General features: G+C 40.7%; 1 protein-coding gene across 11 annotated transcripts in view; it reads left to right on the forward strand.

The window, feature by feature from the left end:
• The window catches only part of LOC124154723 (dedicator of cytokinesis protein 1), a 186,885-nt gene that overhangs the window by 121,408 nt on the left and 46,222 nt on the right, over positions 1–19,255 (forward strand). For all 11 annotated transcript variants that reach the window (XM_046528607.1, XM_046528614.1, XM_046528611.1 and 8 more), the window contains 5 exons: positions 1,386–1,637; positions 2,954–3,154; positions 10,259–10,394; positions 10,572–11,065; positions 18,554–18,769. In XM_046528607.1, coding sequence (XP_046384563.1) covers positions 1,386–1,637; positions 2,954–3,154; positions 10,259–10,394; positions 10,572–11,065; positions 18,554–18,769 — 1,299 coding nt within the window. The remainder of the gene's footprint in view (positions 1–1,385; positions 1,638–2,953; positions 3,155–10,258; positions 10,395–10,571; positions 11,066–18,553; positions 18,770–19,255) is intronic.

Genomic DNA, 19,255 nt, shown 5'->3' on the forward strand with positions numbered 1-19,255 from the left:
TAGTTTTGATTACAGCTGTTGCCTATCAGTCAGGAAAGGCAGAGAAAGAAGCGCACATAACTAAACATAATCGGATTCAAAGAAACTTGAAAAATTATTTCCCATTTATCGATCCTGAAGCATCTAGAATGAGACGCTTTCTCACCTGAAGAATTAGGTATTAGATTTGGCCAATGTCGAAATGATTTTTTTGCATTGTAGCTCAGTGGAGAGCTAAATATTCGACAATCCGTCTGCAAATAAGGAGAATCCCCTCTCCTCCTATCCTTTCTGTTCCTTCCTTCCCTTCTCCCAACTGCTAGCGCTTCGTGCTTTCAAATTACCTTACGTGTCTATGGATGTCTTAAAACGAATCGAACCGCGCAGTTAACGCACGGTGCCGTTGACGGCCGCCATGGTCACCACGGCGTCCATTTCAATCCGGCCCGGCGGTGCGCCGTGTATGGCGCGAAATACAGGCAGTGCTACATTGGGTGCTTTCCATTCATGCGACTCACGCGTCGACTTGTGTCGGCTCGCGGCATTTGTTTATAACTCTCCTATTCCTGTGCGTTACCGTTTGTTGACTTGTGTCACAACAGTCGGCGACACACACCGAATGGAACACGAAAACCGCGACGCAAGTCGACGTGTGTCAATGAATGGAAAGCACCCATTGAGGCCGCTTTCTGACGAAACGACTTTTCGCCGGCCGCCGCTCACGTCACGACGCCGTGAAATTCAGGCCGCTTTCAGACGAGACGACTCTGCTACGCTGTGGGCCGTGCCGTGAACGGCGACCCGGTCCCAGCCAGCGGCCGTGTTTAAGTCAACGAAATTGTTACATTAGACCCATACTCAAGGTATTCCTGCAACAAGTTATCCAATAACGCAGTCTAATGCGCCGCGGTGAGTCGCCGGAATTACTGCTCGGCATTGACGCGTATCGGGCGTGTGAGCTTGTATTTCCGCTCCTCCGCGGCCGCGCTAAATTTCTTTCCGCGCATTTTTAATTCATAATATCTAATTCTTCAGGTAAGAAAGAGGCAGTGATAAATTTAACGGCAAATTCTGGCGGATAATTCACCTCAGTGCGCGATATTACGCGGATGCGCGAGGCTAAACGAGCCTATTGACCTTGGAATCGTAATGAGATAGAGCAAATGAACGTCGGCAGCGTTAAACAATGAAGGCTTATGTTTTAATAGATTACGACTCATTACATATGATTTTTTCGCTAATCCACCTAAAATCGCAAATAACGCGAAATTTCGTTTTAAATAACCGATTTCGCGTTATTTCGCGATATCGCGTCTCGCGAAATTCACGGACCTCTATACATAACATTTGTATAGGTGTGCAATTATGTGTGTGCATTAATTATTATTATTTTTTTATTCTTTTAGGATTTTTACAGCGAAATTAATCGGAAGGAGATGTATATTCGATATGTGAATAAGTTGTGTGATTTACATCTGGAATGTGACAATTACACCGAGGCTGCATTTACCCTGCGATTGCACAGCAAATTGCTCAACTGGTCTGACAACCCTCTTCCCACTCTGTTAAAATCCAATCGCTATCCCCATTGCCAAACTCACCGAGAGCTCAAGGAAAATCTATACGACGACATCATAGAGTACTTCGACAAAGGAAAGGTATTTGCATAGTGAAATGATTTTATCTTATTAAGGCAGAAATGATTTATCTTACTGTTTTTTTGGCTAATTTATAGAGTTGTGTCAAATACTTTTTTTTACTTAATTTGATTATTGAGCTTGGTTACAAAATTTTACCTTAAATATCAGAATCCAGTTTTAAATACATTATAGAATGTTTTATAGCATTGCAAAATTCTTGATTAAAATATTTTCTCTTTATATTGCTATTAAATTATTTCATTCTGTTCTTTAATTTTGGGACTATGACTGCTCGGTTGTCTGTGGTTACTCAAATGAACTGAAGCGATTTGCTTCTGAACGTTCATTTTCCTTTTGGTAACCTAATAAAATATCATGTGGTTGAATAAATCAAACTTATTGAATCATGGAGTAAATTTTAGTGAAAACATAAGAAATGTCTTCAGCCATGGAAAGAATAAATCTTGTGGTGGAACAACTAATGGTAAAAAGTGACAAAATATTGTAAACATGTATGTGAGGCAACATTTAATTTCTTCATTGAGTGCACGGAGGAACGTTGTGAATATCTGGAGGCAGTGTTTCGAGTTTTTTTTAGCGTGGTCAAAGTGCTGCCACCTTGGTTTGACAATTTTTGGACTAAGTCTCCGACTGATATTTGATGTGGCTAAGTTGTGTTCTGAAAATGCACTACAATGATTTAAAAAAATGCTACTACAATCACTAGTATTTCGCCCGTGATTGTTATTGGATTTTTCCCATCATTCGCGATACTTCTATCAATGTAAAAACTCTGTTGTGTCTGTTAGCCACTTTACCAATGGGAATATCCTTGAAGATATACTTTAATACTGTAATTGTTAATTTCTGTTGGCTACAATGAAATTCAGCATCAGTGTAAGTGCAGGTAAATGACTAGTTCACTCACGTAAATTTTATTTTGAGAAGGCTGTAGAACGTAACCGTGGTGATTGATGATAATTTTTCGCTGGGAAAAGATGTTTGAGTCATAACTTTGCGAAGGCTACCAATGAAGTGAGAATAAAAGGTTTATATTGTGTGTTCCATAGGTTATTTTAATGTATTGACAAGTTATGACCAAATATAAAGCATTGACCCTAATGGGATTGTTTCGGTCAAAGTGGACGTCGTGGCTACTGATCCTACCCAAGCACCCCCATTCTGGCCACACTTTGCTCAAAACCCGTGGTCCAAATATTTACAACCTCCTTGATTGTCATTAATGCTTCATTATACTAGGTGTTTTACCGTTGACTATTTGTTTTGCCCATCCCTGCATATTACCGATGTGAGTGTCTATTGTTTTTCTCCAGATGTGGGAGTACGCATTGGATGTGTGCAAAGAGCTTGTCAAGGAGTATGAATCAGAGACGTATGACTACAATAATCTCAGTGTCCTCCTGCAGAAGATGTCCCTGTTCTATGACAACATCATGAAGCAAATGCGTGCGGAGCCTGAGTATTTTCGAGTTGCCTACTATGGGCGGGGCTTTCCTGCCTTTCTTCAAAACAAAGTAACCATTCTTTAAATTTATTTCATTCATTTTTTAATTGTAATTCTGTTAATAATTTTATTTGCCTTAGGATCTTATGAAAGAATAAATACACACAAGAACAAGTCACACCCAAAGCTAAATGAACTAAGAATTGCTTCATAATGAAATGAAAAAACTTTGTTTTATTCCACTAATTATTTAAATGGTATGACTAGTTACATCTCAGTGGCATCATCATCAGATGCAAAGAGTTGAATCCAAGGCTTGGTTCTTATATTCGTTCCAGGATATGGGGGAGGAAGAAGGTAGGTGGGAGGGGTTGACACTTGTAGGTTGGAGGAGGAGAGGAAAGGAAGGGTGGGAGGCCTTTGGGTTTTGCTTTCGGGTTGTCGTTGGTGACTAAGGGGGCCAGGTGTGAGGGTGTCCATGGGAATTACGGATCGATACTTTCTCTGAGAGGCATTGAGGAGGGGGGGGAAGGTTTTCAAACAGAATGTCATTGAGAAGAAAGAGGTTGTTTATTCATGGGTCTCCTTCCTTATCTCCAACTCCTCCTTTCTGTCCATTCTCCTCTTTCCTTTTTCTTCAGGGTGCAGATTTTTCGTGGTGAAATCACTTGTGTGGTTTTCTTCCCACGGGTTTTTCTCAATGTGGGACTGGGAGAGGCTACACTTTAAGAAACACCTCTTGTGCTCCTATGCTCTCATCTGGAAAGTCTGTCCAATGTAGGCCTCAGAACACTTGTTGCATTCTAACAGATACATGCCACTATTCTCTATTGGATCATCTTTATCCTTTGTATTATTAAAAACATTTAAAACGTTGTTATTGTAAAAGGCTATTTTGAAGTTGTCATTAGGAAATAGGTTACTAATTTTCTGCTAAAGAACTCCAAATACGGTAATTTACCCTACTTAAATGTATCCTTTTGTGTGCCTAAAGAAGAAGCCTGCATAAGGGATGAAATAGCATGTTTTGTGCTCTTATGGAGTGTTTCTTGAAGAGCATTTTATCTACCAGGTCACTGTTGTAACCATTTGCTGTTGCTATTGATTTAATTGTTTGTAATTCTTCATTAAATTTGTGTGTGGAGAGAGAATATTCAGCTGTCTATTCAGGAGGAAGTGAAATGTCGATAACTTTTGGGATACATGAGTCAGAGGGGATAATATGGCCTGTGGTGGTGGTTTTGCAAAAAATAGCGTATTCAAAATTTTTTACACTATTAGAAACTGTCACATCCAAAAAATAAATTGCACCATTGTTTTATTTTTCACATGTAAATTTCATACTGTCAAGCTGGGTGTTTAAAGTTATTCAAAAAGTATCCAATTGTCTTTGAGTACCAGTCCTTTTTGCAAAAACGTCATCAACATAGTGGAACCAGCAATAGATGTTCTTAGTGTTCACTGATCCACTACTGAACAGTATTTGTTCAAAATCGTCCATTTAAAGGTTAGCAAGGAGCGGTGACAATGGTGATCTATCCATTGCTAATCTATTAATCCATTTGCCTGTGCTTATCTCATCCATTTAATTTTAAGTAATTTTTTTCCCCTCACACTTTTACATATAGAGTCACAAAATCACTCGTTGGATGGTTGTTCTCGTACTTGATAGCACTTTTTTTGCACTTCAACTGCTTTCAAGGCTGGAATATTGATGTAAATGTTTTATGATCAAAATTTACTAATGCATACATATGTATTTCTGGGGGGGGGAGGAGTTTGCTTGGAGAGCCGGTCCCAAAAGTCCGTTACGTTTTTCACTCTAAACCTTGTCTGATAATTAGTTGACTCCCTAAAACGAGAATTTAACCAGGCTACAAGTTTTCTGGAAGGAACTTTAACACTGGAGACCACCAGTCGCACTGGAATATTCTTTTTATTTAATTTTGGGAATTGTTGGAAATTTATAAATTTTGGCTTGACTTTAGAATACAGTGGGACCTCTATCTATCGTTTTTCAGGGAAATGGACGAAGAAAAAAAAAACGATCAATGTGGGAATGTTTGGCTAGGTTGCCTATGTCCCTGGAAACAAAGGATTTTTGAAAGGAATTATGATATTGATTGAAGGATTCAAAGATTTTAGCCGATTACAGGAATATTAGTACTATGGTGAAACACTTAGGTCATATTGTTGATTCGACTAATATCTCTTTCAAATGTCCTGAAGGAACATGCCATCTCACTAAAATCTGATTGCACTTCATTCGGTATTTGCACTGCTATTATGGATTTCTGTCTGATGCAAAAAATCTTATCCATCAAACCCCATTTCAAGTACACAAATTTTCGGGAGCAATGTGTATGTTAAGCCTAAAACAACCGCTTTCGCCAGTGTAGTGATTGGTTGTGAGATGGATCACAAAGGCCAAAAATAATCTATCATTTGAAATACCTAGTCCGGTATAGTCCACAAATTTCCACAAGGGAGAATGATGCCTCGGTAGCTTAACTGGCTTAATGTTCTGGTGGACAACCCGAGGCTTTCAGCAATATGCACGTGCTTCTAACCCAGATTCTTTTCTTCATCTTCAATTATTTTTAGTCCACCTTTTAAGTTCACCCTTGTTTCTTTGGAAGGCCCATGGTCCGAAGGTTAATAAAAATAAAACTAATAAAAATGAAACCTGACTTTTTTAAAACCTCTCGGAAAACACTCGCTAGTTTGAATTCAACCCACCCTGAAAAGTACGGAATACTCATAATGTCAAGTGGGCGTGCTGATGTCAATTAATGCAACGCCCTGCATGATTTCCTCGACTGTTTTAAAAATGTATGTAGTAGTAGGCTATTTTTGGTCCATCATATAATCCATCTCCCAATCAATCAGTGCACTCTTGCAAAAACTCTTGTTATGGGCGTAACATGTTCATTGCTCTCATAAATATTGTAACCCGTTTCGTCGGGTTTTGGGAGTGGGGGAGGGTTCGTTGGAGGGTTCACTCAAGGAGAGCGGGTCGTGGTTCGGGAGTAAGGGGAGGTGGGGGAAACAGAAAGAGAAAAGTGGGTGTGGGGTGGGTTTCAATTTTTGAATGGAGGCTGGCTTGCACAAAATAACAAAGGCTAACGTGACAAATTACAATTTTAACAAAACTTTTAATACACAATTTAACTTTGAAATGAACAACAAAACACATGAATGGATTATTCTTCTGAATCTAAAAAAAAAATAAAACTACTGCTACTGGCCAGTTAAATACTATGTGACAACAATTATAAAACAATAAAAGAAAAGAAACTCTGTTTTTAACAAATGTTGGCATAAATGAAAGAAAACGGAACAGTAGAATAATGTCCAACGCCAATATCAAACTATCGCATTTTGTCCTAATTACTATAATTAACCGTTCACACACATGGGAAAAGGGGAGGGCAGAAAAAAATAAAAAAATGCTCAGGAATGTTTCACAGTTCTTCTCATCTTGAATAGGGGGGGAGATGGGGCTCTTCGGGGATCTCCTGAATTCAGGGGGAGGGGGATATAGGGTGACAAGAGTACTTATTGGCTCTCTCTGTGTTGCGGACGGAGATGGCTTCCTTGGCTGGCTCCGGTCAATGTCGCTGCATTTCCTCTCGCTGTGGGATGAGAGAATCTCTTCACTTGGGCGCCTTGGAGTGACGTTTCTCTATTTTGCGTGCTGGAAATCTCCCATTCGTCTCCTCTTCACTTGCTACCGCCGTAATTGAATTCGAAGTCAACTTCCACGTCTCGCTGCGTCTCTCTCTCTCTCGTCCACAGGCTTTACGGAAATGCCTTTGATGACCGCCAGAGCCTCCGGCTGCCTCTCCATGCCGAATAGTCTCCTTTTTACCCTGCTGTACTCAGCTTTTATAGCCCATTAGGTCCCTTCTTTCTGGGGGTTGGGGTAAGGAGGGGAGATTCGGGATGGCAGGTTTTCTCCGACTATTCAATAGGGTAGGGGGGAGGGGTAGCGGATTACATCACCTTCCGTTCGCTATGTGCAGGTGTTCGTCTCTCGAGCGGGGGGTCGGGTAAACCTACTGCTAGTCACGTACATATAGGAAAATTCTGCTCTTGAACTAGGTGGAAGAATCATGGGGGGGAGGAAAAACACAGCACCTGGGCCATTCACGCTTCACTTCACATACACACGCACACATTCACACAAAATTACATAAGCCTTCCCTACCTCGTAAATGCCAATTAAGATGCCCATGAATCGTGCGAAGCGGCATCGGTTACAATATGTACACTTAAAATGGCATTTGACAGATATAAATTTTTACATCAGGCAGCAATCCATCATAGCAGTGTAAATGCTGAGATGGCGTTGCAACAAATTGGTTTTAGCAAGGTGTTGTATTCCCTTAGGATACTTGAAAGAGATTTGATATTAGTCAAACCAAGTATATACCCTTTAGGGCATATACTTGGTTTGACTTTGAAGTGTTTCTTTGGTAAAACTTAGAAGTTTTTCCATAAAATTTAAATATTGCTGTGAACAGTTAAATTCCTGTATGAATCCTTTGCAGAATATCACTCCCCAAAATCTTGCGTTTCCTGCTCTGTAGGTAACCTTATCAAACATACTGGTATCCATCGTTTTCCCCACATTCATTTTTTTTGTCGTCCATCCCCTTGGAAAACGATAGATCAAGGTTCCACTGTATATGGTATTGTTGGTATCAGTGATGCAGAATAATAATAAGAATACATATTAATTTATTAGGCATTAAACAAATTAGATTTGCAATAGTCGTCATCACTTGTAATGTGACTGATAGTACCGTATAAGCGTGGGTAAGAGGCGCACACGTGTAAGAGGCGCACCCCTATTTTGAGGATCGAAGCTGTAAAGAAAAAACATTTTGCAGCATTTTTTTTTATCCTATCGTGCGGTGTTGCAGACGTATGCCTGGAATTTCGACAGGTATCGAAATTTCCTCTTTCAGTACTATTTGAAAGAGGAAATTTTGATAACTGCAGTGGTAATAGCGGCTTAAGAGGGAGTAGAAAGAGTTCCGATCCTCTCTTTGCATACGCCATCGCTCTACGTTGCTTGTCCTACTCACGAACAATTTTGTTTAAAAGCTCTCGCAGAAGTATTGCAATAGAATTGCAGCCGTGGAAAATTTTAAGGCTTATCGTTTGACCGGTAAAAATCCGGCATGTGTGCAAGCATCGCTTCGCCGGTAAAATATCGGCCGATATTTTACCGGCCGTCCAAAATCGGTGCGTGCAAGGGGCCTAACGGAACTACACTCGGCCCTCCATCAGCCAATGCCTCTGCCATTTTTTTCCTTTCCGAGACTCCACAGGAAAATAGGAAAATATCAAGTTACTGGGGAACAATGGAAACGCGTTTCATCCCTACCCCATCTCACCAACTGACCTTTTTCGGTCTACCAGGTTCAATTTTCCGAGTTTCTGGAGGTCAAATGCTAGGTGAGTCACCTTCTGAGATATCTCGATATCTTTCAGCAATTGTAAGACACGCACGAGGTTCTAAAAAGAATTAGACCAAACGCGATGTATATCTGACAGCATTTAAGTTTTTTGAGCTCTAATTGATTGACACAAAGATTTATATCTAAAACAAGGCTACTAATATTCAACATATTCCAAACAGCACAATTTCGGAAGAAACAAGCGTAGCATAAGCGCATTCAAACAAGACGAGACGGACTGGAAACTTCAGGCAACGCAAACTGCGTATATCACATTGCTGCGCCTTCGCCCCTTCGCATTAAAGGCAACGACGTCACATGCCAGATCGGACGTGTTCTTCCCTTGCTCCTTCGCTCATAGCCTCGTAGCTTGAAATACAGAGGGGAGGGAGCGCGCTCCTTCCCCTCGACCTCTCCTTCAGTGCTCTTCCCTTATAAGCATTTCCGATTTCTTCTATCCACCATTTAGTCCAACAATGAACACACTCGTTCGAATTTTTTAAACCGCAGGTTTTGACACCAATATAATTTTCAGTTGCAAAAATCCTCATATTAGCGTCTGAAGATGATTTTTGAAAAATCAGGTGCTCAGCGTAATGGAAATTGCTCGGCAAGACAGATGTTGACTGTTAACCAGGTATGTCCTTCAAAACTACGCGTTTCTATATGTTTGATAAGCGATTACACTATGCAGTATAAATGCCGCGGGATGTCCACTCGTGGCAGTAAATTTAGCGCGTGCTCCGGAGTGAATCACCCCGTGCGATCTTTTCAATGTTCAACTCTGGGCTACCGACGTGACGGCGCGATGCTTGCAAGAAATTCAAACAGGAGCATTTTAAAAATATATCACTAAGGGATAAACTCCCCTGCCTGCCGTTTGATTTTGACCCAGAGTTTCAGATGACTGACTCATGCTGAAAACCAAGGCCACTCAGTTCCCCTTGGACTTGCGACCGGTGAAGGGGAGGGGGGGAGATAAGAAGTTAATGTAAGAGGTGCACCCCCATTTTCGGCTGCAATGTCTTGGAAAAATGGTGCGCCTCTTACACGCGCTTATACGGTAAATAAGGTCTCTTTACATTTGATACTAAGCCTTACTCTTTGTGAAACCTACCAAATTATAGTCTTCTTCTGACTATTTTGAAGTATTATTTTAAAATTATTCTTTGTGAAATTATACAAGCATAGATTTCTGGTGATGTTTTTATGCTGATACTTGGTAAGTGGTTATTACATTGAAGGTTTTCTAAGCCAAGCCAAAGCCAAAGGTTTTTTTTAATTTCTGTTGCCTATACTAATATGGAAATGTGTACTCCTCTTTTAGAAAATATGTAATGCAATAAAGGCCAAAAGCTATATCAATGCTATCTAGATTATTTCCTATATGTTAACGGTATTTTTAAGTACACTTAAAATTGATGAATTAGTCTAGCAGAATTACTATAGGTACACATCAATTCCTCAAAGATGTAATTTTTTACTTACTAGGTTTAAAGACATGAATATGTGTCGCTTTTAATTCCAAAGAAGCTAGTCATGTCATCTATTCAAACCGATATCTGGAAGACTACTATGTAAATCAACGTTGAGTGACATGAATCATTATGATTTTGCTTAGATTCTACATCACTCTTCCACATGATATTTATTAGAAGTATTAAATGATTTTTCGCTTCATTTAAATATGTATCTTAATTCATCAGGTGTTCATCTACCGAGGGAAGCCCTATGAAAGGTTGAGTGATTTCTGCAGTCGGACTCTGAACCAGCTTCCAAATGCTGAATTGATGAATAAACTCACTCCTCCAGGAGATGAAATCACAGAATCTCCTCACCAGTGTATCCTTGACAATTTTTATTGTTTTAGTAGTTTTATGGTGGCATGCTTTGCTTATGAGGGATAATGAGTGTGAAGCTGTATGTTTTCCTAGTTCACATTGGTGAACCATAATGTGTAAGTTCATTTACTTGTGTTCCAATCAATCATCATGCTAAACCTTAACTCTTTTATCACAGATGTCCAAATTAATAAGGTTGATCCTGTCATGGATGAGCGCAAACGCTTCTCAGGAAAACCAGTTTGTGATCAAATCCTCAGGTACCACCGTGTGAATGACGTTCAGAAGTTTCGCTTTTCTCGTCCCATCAGACGGAAAGATCCTAACAAAGCTCGGAGGTCAACTGCTGGTGTCGTGGGAGATACCAATTCGACTGCAAATGTTGAGGAGAATGAGTTTGCCAACCTGTGGTTAGCACGGACAGTGCTTGTGACGTCATACCCCTTGCCAGGCATCTTGAGGTGGTTCCCCGTCACATCTGCCGACACTTACGAGATAAGTCCCCTTCAGAATGCCATCGAGACAATGGAGACTACGGAAAAGGTTTTGAGAGACCTAATTGTTGCTCATCGCAACGATACAACGCTGACACTGCCTTTGAATCCTCTGAGTTTGAAGCTCAATGGAATTGTGGACGCAGCTGTCAATGGTGGTGTGGCCAACTATGAAAAGGTAATAAATGTTCCAATTTTTGCTCCACCCTTCCACCCACACCCCTCCTAAACATATTCTTATAAGTACCGCTGTGTGCATTTATGATCTAACGATTTGATCGTTGGATTATTCTTCCTCATAGGATAATCCTCCAAAATTGTTAGAATAGCAATGGCTGTTGCCTGGTTTCGCTGGAGGTCGGACCCGCCTACCTTTGAGACGGTGCAGGATTCCTCGTCCCATCCCTTCCTTCCCTATCCCGTCTCAGGAGGCATCGTCAGGCTCCTATTGTGGTGGCGCCTCCTTATATTATAGAAGGAATATTTTCTCAAGATATTTGGTTTCGCCCTGCTAGCAAATCGAATTCATCTGCTGATCTCGTGAGAACTTCCAAAGATGGACTGAAAATAATTGAAGAAGAAGAATATCCGGTGGAGAAGCGCGAGTATTTTGCAAAACGCCTTGGATTGTCCACTAGCACTTGACAGTAGGAGTGGGGGTAAAGCGAGCTACCTGTTGAAAATAAGAAGTTGGATGAAGCCGAGTATCAGATGGGCGTGCCGCTGAAATGACGTTTGGTAGATAAGAATGTAAACATAAGACAGAAATCCATCGTAGCAGTGTAAATGCCAAGACGGAATGCAATCATTTTTTCACAAGATGGTGTGTCCCCTTGCAATATTTGAAAGAGATGTTAGTTGAATCAACTATATGCCCAAATTGCTTCCATAAAATTAAAATATTCCATTAATCAGCTAAATTCCTGTTTGAATCCTTTATAGGAAATCACAATTTCTCGCCAAAATCTTGGGTTTCCTGCTGCATAGGCTACCTAGTCAGACATTCCTGCATTCATCGTTTTTTTCGTCCATCCCCTTGAAAAACGATAGACTGAGGTTCCACTGTAAACCTTTTTATTTATACATTCATCACATGAAATAGAAGAAGAAACGTACGTTTAATATGCTTTGCACAATTCTAGTATTCGAGGTATTCGAATATTCGAGCAATGATTTAATATTCGAATTCGATATTCAAGTTCTAGGAATCTGCTATTTGACCCATCTATAATTTTTAGCATTTTCAAACGGACATACCTCACTGGGAAAATTTTGCTTCCAAGGGTTTTATAGCCGATAAGGCATGAGAGCTGCCTGCTCAGGGAATATAGCTTTGTAGAAGGATGAAATAATTCACTATGTCCTCATTCCACGCCATATATGTAATTAAATCAGGAACGGATTACCAAGTTATTATCCAGGGTACAACATTCCAAGGGAGATCGACGTGGTAGCGTCAAACCTGATTGTGTAAACTATATAAATATTGCGGAGCTAGTGTATTATTTCTCCTGTCATGCCATCATTCAAAGAAGTAGAACCTCCTGTTGTAGAAGTTAAAGCAGGGCAGATGTTCGCATGAAAGCATCGTTAAAACACTTCGCTCTCGGCATAGCATTGCGGCCTCCCTCTCCTGGTTGATGCTGTGCCTGAGTCCCCGAGGAAGCGGCCGTAACAGCGGCCACTGCTGCTGTGGCACTGCCTTGGATCCCTTGGAATGGCAGTCGTCAGACCCACCCGAATTGGCCATTTCAAAGACTGTTTTTCGTGCCATTAGAATTTCGACAGCTTTGGGAATTTTTATCTCAAGAACGAAGCATTACCTAGCTCTCGGGTTTTTTGTTTTGTGCAAGATTTGTCATCCTCTATCTACTGTATTTTTTTCCAAAAAATTTGCAAGTTCTCCTTTGTAACATGATGCATGGTTTTTATCGCTATTAGTGCTCAGGAAGAAATTATGCTTTCCCTGCAGGATTGTGAGTGTGGGCCTCCTTCATGGTGGGTCCAGGTTTGAGTCATGTTGGGGGTGGAGATTTTACATGAGTGCCAGGCACTACAAGGACAGCACTCCGTTAAACAGTGGGTCCCTTTCATAATGAGCAGGTTAGGGAGCGTTCAAGTATTGCTTGGAAGCACGTTTTGTCCGTTTGTTAACCACCCTTGTAAGTAACTCTATTAGCATTTTCCTAACACTTCCCCCACCCCAATTTCTTAGGAACATTTTCTCATATTTTTATATTTGCTTTATTAAAAATATTTTTTTACTATTTTTAGAGAATTAATTTAACAATGTCACATGAATACTTTAAAAAGTGTACATACTATTTTAGTACTTCATTAGAATTTATTAACAAATAGTACATCTATAGATACTGTATGAGCGCGTGTAAGAGAGGTACACATTTAAGAGACGCACCCCTAATTTGAGCATCGAAGCTAAAGAAAAAAATTTTGCTGCATTTTCTTTATCCTAATTCACGGTGTTGCAGACATATGCCTGGACTTTTGACGGTTATCATTATATCCTCTTTCCGTACTAAAAATTTGCGTGACATTTTTTCAGCTAAGTTTACACGATATGTATGGTGCTCGGGGATATGTAGGTATTCACTTGTAGTCTTAACCTTATGATGCTTAACACGTTGACCGCCATGATGTTTTTAGTAGGTATGTCCTCTGACGCCATTAGTGTTTTTCATTCTGTTAACTATTCCCGGATCATAAAACATTAAATGTGATTTTGTACTTTACTTTAAAATAAATATTTATATTCTGAAGCCACAACGGTCATGGCCCGTATGTTAACAAGAGATTCTGGTCACTCCGGCGTCAGAAATCCACTTGAAACAGTCGCTCGGAGGCCGGTCAGTATGACCGGCATGGCGGTCAACGTGTTAATAGGGGTGGTCGGATCAGATACCTCGGATCCAAATATCCATGGATAAAGTCTTTCAGCGTATTCTCCGGGTCCAAATTCGTCAAAGAAATTGAATCTGAATCCGAAATTTTAAATCAGTGCATTAGTGAATGCAACGATGTCCCATGAGAGGGAGTGGAAAGAGTTCCGATCCTCTCTTCTCATACGCTGTTGCACTACAATGCTTGTCCTAACCAACAATTTTGTTTAAAAGCTCTCGTAGGGGTATTGCAATAGAATTGCAGCCGTGGAAAATTTTAAGGCAAAACACAACAGGCACATAGCATGAACCTTCCCAAGAGATTGAACAACAATCGGGGCAATTTCAGCGCCGTAGGATAATAACCACGTCATAGATTTCAGGGAACCACACTCGGCCCGCCATCAGCCAATGCCCCTGCCATTTTTTTTTTTCCTTTCCGAGACCCCACAGACCATAAATCACTTGGCTCAAAGGAAAATATGAAGTTACATGGGGAACAATCGAAACGTATTTCATCCCTACCCAATCTCACCAACTGACCTTTTTCGGTCTACCAGCTTCACTTCTCCCAGTTTCTGGAGGCCAAATGCTAGGAGAATCACCTACTGAACTCAAAGATATCTCAAAAGCTTTCGGCAATTGTATGATTGTATGACACGTACGAGGTTCAAAAAAGAATGAGACCTAACACAACGCATATCTTTAGCATCTAAGTTTTTTAAGCTCTAATTTATCGACCTAAAGATTTAAAGCCACAACAAGGCTACTTATATTCAACATAGTCCAAACGGGACCAATTCGGAAGAGATAAACGTAGCATGAGCGCATACAAACAAGATGAGACAGACTGGAAACTTCAGGCAACACAAACTGCGTATATCACATTGCTGCACCTTCACTCCTTCGATTTGAAGGCAACGACGTCGCCTGCGAGATCGTAAGTGTTCTTCCCTTGCTCCTTCACTTGTAGCCTCGTTGCTTGAAAGACGGAGGGAGTGTGCTCCTTCCCCTCGACTTTTCCTTCAGCACTCTTCACTTATAAGCATTTCCGATTTCTTCTATCCATCATTTAGTCCAACAATGCACACACTTGTTCGAATTTTTTAAACCACATGCTTTGACTCCAATATAATTTTCAGTTGCAATAATCCTCATAATAGCGTCTGAAGATGATTTTTAAAAAATCAGGTCCTTAGTGTAATGGAAATTACTCGGCAAGACAGATGTTGACTATAAACCAGGTATTGTCCTTCAAAATTACGCGTTCCTTACGTTTGATATACGAATACTATTTGCAGTATAAATGCTGTGGGGTGCCCACTTGTGGTGGTAAATTTAGCGCGCCCTCCGGAGCGAAAAACCCCGCACAATCGTTTCCATGTTCACCTTTGAGGTACCGCCATGACGGCACAATGGTTACAAGTAGGGATGAGTCGATTCCAAATGTCGATTCTCGATTCCACCGATTCTCGGGCACGGAATCGGAATCGAGAATCGATCGCCTAAAGTCGATTCCGATTCCATCGATTCCAGGAAGATAAATGTTTTGAGCATAGACTATAAGTTTGGGGCATAAATGCTGCCACACACCTAAGCGGCCGCGGTGTCAGCCTTGCCCGCGCGGAGGATACGCCCCGCACGCGGGTGCTGCGACAAACATACCTAAGCGGCCTCGGAAACATTAAAATGTCGGCAAGAGCGACAAACCGACGAACCCTGAAATACCTCGTGTTCATGAGCAACTCTCAGAGAAAAAAAATTGGAAACCACGGGATCGGGAAGCAGCGCATGCGTTTTCCGTTCTTTTATTAACCGCTGGTCACGGCAAATCAAATTGTTACGATTATGAATCACATTCGGAGAATTCATCTGGACCACCAATTTTAAAGTATAATAGATCGAAATATAATTTTTTACTTTCGAATGATATTTGAAGTCTGATGATAATAAAAACGTGCAGAGAGCGAGTTTTTCTGTGAAAAAAGTTTCTTATAGGTAAATACGCGCTGAGAGCGGTTTTTTTATATTAGTAACTTTTTAGACTAACACGCGCCTGCGTCAATAATAAAAAAAACAGACACATTCGCGTTTGTATAGCCCAGTTTCATCAATGCAACCCTTGAGGAAGTTGATACTTGCTTGGCATAAGCCGCCGCGGCTTCCGGGCGGACTCGACAGGTTGCGTTCGGCCGCCACCGCGCACCCGCCAGGCTGCTCTGGTATGTATCGACGCCATGAACGCTGCTTTATTGTTTAGCCACCGCGGCCAAACGAGAATGTAGCCACCGCGGCTATTGTTATTTTTAGGGATGGTCGGATCGGATACCTCGGATCCAAATACCCGCGGGTATTGCCCTTCATCGGATCTGGATCGGAAATTTTAAATAATAGCTTCAGTGAATGTAACGCCCCATAAGAGTGGAAAGATTTCCGATTCTCTCTTCGAATGCGCCGTCGCATGCGATTATTGTCCTACTCATGAACTGTTTTGTTTGAAAGCTCTCGCAGAGGTTGCAAGTAGAATTTCAGCCGTGGCCAGGATTTTCAGCATTTCAAAAGTAACTATGTCGTAGATTTCAGAAAACCACCCTCGGCCGTCCATCAGCCCGTGCCTCTGTTGTTTTTTTTCGCATCCGAAATCACACGGACCAAAAATCATTGTCTTCTAAGGAAAATATCAAATCACACGAAAACAATTGAAGCGTGTTTCATCCCTACCTCGTCTCACCAACTTACCTTTTTTGGCCTATCTGCTTCAATTCTCTGTTTCTAGACTACAAATGCTAGGAGAGTGACTTTCTGGGAAAGTGTTAAAATTAGTTTAAAACCCATTATTTAGTGCCCGGTTTTTTCAACAATTTTCCCCCCTGGTTTTGGATCCCCCCCCCCCCCCCCCAATTGAAATTCCTGGCTACGCCACTGCTCCTTCCCCTCCACCTCTCCTTTACACGCTTTTGCTGCCCACTCCTTCCTCATGCTGAGCGGTTGAGCACCTCGTCGCACGTGACGTTATTACCGTTTTAAATACTTTTAATTGTGTTGCTGATTGCGCAGTTGCAATTTAATTTAATGATGCACCAATAAAAATGTCTTTCATTGTGTATAAACATTTCCATTAACAGGAGAACCAATGAATGCAGTGTGCGTGCACTATGTCGTAAATTATTGCGAGGATGTGCTAAATCCACCTCACCATACTGAAGCATTTTCGGATGAAACACAAGTCCGTATGCGATGAGAAAGTAAAATTCGGGGGAAACGCGTGTGAGGAAAATTTGAATTCAGTCGATAGCAGGGGGGTAGCCAGGAATTTTGTTAAGGGGGGGTCCAAAACCAGGGGGGAAAATTTTTAAACAACAGGGTACAAAGGAGAGGTTTTCAAACTAATTTTAACGCCCTTCATAATAGAAAAAACTTCATTTTTCAGAGATTCTTTTTTTTTTCATTTTTGTAAATTCATGATTTTTAATATTTTGTTTCCTTTTATGAAGGTAAGTAATTGTGTTTTTATATTTTGGGGGGTCCTCTCGCTACGCTACTGGTCAGTGGTTCATCCTAAGATTTTTCCTATTTTCATTTCCAAACCCAAGCGTAACAGTTTAGACCCTGAGTATGTAAAGATGTTTTTAAAAATCAACTTGAAAGCCCATAAAAAAATTTTTAATTTATAAAAATATAAAAATGAGTATGAAAATCTAAAAAGCATTCCATTGATTGTATGTACCCGCAATAAACTTGAATAATGACTTTGTTTAATGGCAGGAATTCGAAAATGCATTTGGAATCGAAAATATCCGATTCGAAAGATCTGGCTCCAAAAATCCTGGATCCGTCCATCCCTAGTTATTTTATTCCATTCAATTCTTAAAGTTTAATGACAGCGATGCTACAGATAAATCAAAATCCCACCTGCCATAAGGAGTAAGAATCGATGGAATCGGAATCGAGAATCGGGAATCGATTTGAAGGAATCGAAATTGGAATCGGAATCGAAAAAAAGTGGAATCGACTCATCCCTAGTTACAAGCAATAAAAGCAAACGGGAGCATTTTAGAAATACGTCACTAAGGGAGAAACTCCCCTGCCTGCCGCTTGTTTTTGACATTGGGTTTTAGATGACTGACTCTTGCTGAAAACCAAGGCCACTCAGTTCCCCTTGGACTTGCGACCGGTAAAGGGGAGGGGGGAAGATAAGAATTTTGTGTAAGAGGCGCACCCCCATTTTCGGCTGCAATATCTGGGAAAAAAGGTGCTCCTCCTACACGCGCTTATACTGTATATATATTATCTGGGTGTTCTGTAGACTGTACTAATGATATGCTCTATTCGACCACACCTCCTCTCCCCACTTCTAAAGAACAACTAGACCTTCCTGTCTCACATAAGCAGTACTCTGCCCCCCTCCCAACCACTTCTCAGCAAAAGTATGCAATCTTGTAAGCTCCTTTCTCCCCCGATGGTGCCTATCTAATGCTTGAACATCCCCTTAATGCCAATGCTCGGTCTCTCAGCTCTTCTCTTTCTCTCTGTGAAATGACTTTGGCCATAGGATTCCCAAGTACCTACCCACCATATTTCTCTTAGATTGTTTATATAGCCATGAATAATGGCCAAAGGATGATACGCATTTAAGCGATGATCTTTGTCTCTTGCTTTTGTTATCATCAAATAAAACGAGGCTACGAATGTGCAGTTTTTTTATATTGGATCATTACTGTAAATGTGAAAGTACACTAACATTCATGCTTCAATGACCTCCTTTGCAGGCATTTTTTACTGCTGACTATGCAATTGATCATCCTGAAGATCAGAGGAATATTGAGAAGCTGAAGAACTTGATTGCGGAGCAGATTCCTCTTTTGGAAATAGGCATTCAGCTCCATGGTCAGCGAGCCCCACAATCCCTGCAACCATTCCATCAAAGGTTGGAGCAATGCTTCAATGAAATGAGAGCCAACATAGAGCATAAATATGGAAAGAAGGTTTGTCAACTTTTGAATAGCTGCCTCTGCAAAGATGCGTACTGTGCTCAGCCTAAGAAAATAGAATGGACCCTTTTTACTGGCACCAATGTCTGGCTTGTGCCTGTTTCCTTGTCAATTTTTGGACAAAAAGTAGCCATATCTCAAGACAATGCTAAGTTGAAAAAGTCACAAGCCTGATAGAAAATACTTCTTTTTAAATGAGCGGACTTTCTGAATTGAAATGCGATCAATGCATTAAATATATCTTAGCAATTATCTTATCTCAATTTTTTTGATAATTGAAAAGATTTGTTAACATTGTGTTGGAAAAGCTTTTTGGCTCTTTTATTCTTACAATTACCCTTTGAGCTCTTAGTTTTTCAATTGTTCATGGTAAGAAATAGCTTTTATTGTTGCGGGAGCTGATGAAAATGCATTTTTAGAGTAAAAATGTGCAGTGTCCAAGGTGCGCTCAGTCAAAGCATTTAAGTGGACTCCATTGAA

The sequence above is a fragment of the Ischnura elegans genome, chromosome 2 (genome assembly GCF_921293095.1).
Source record: "Ischnura elegans chromosome 2, ioIscEleg1.1, whole genome shotgun sequence".
Classification (NCBI taxonomy): domain Eukaryota; kingdom Metazoa; phylum Arthropoda; class Insecta; order Odonata; family Coenagrionidae; genus Ischnura; species Ischnura elegans.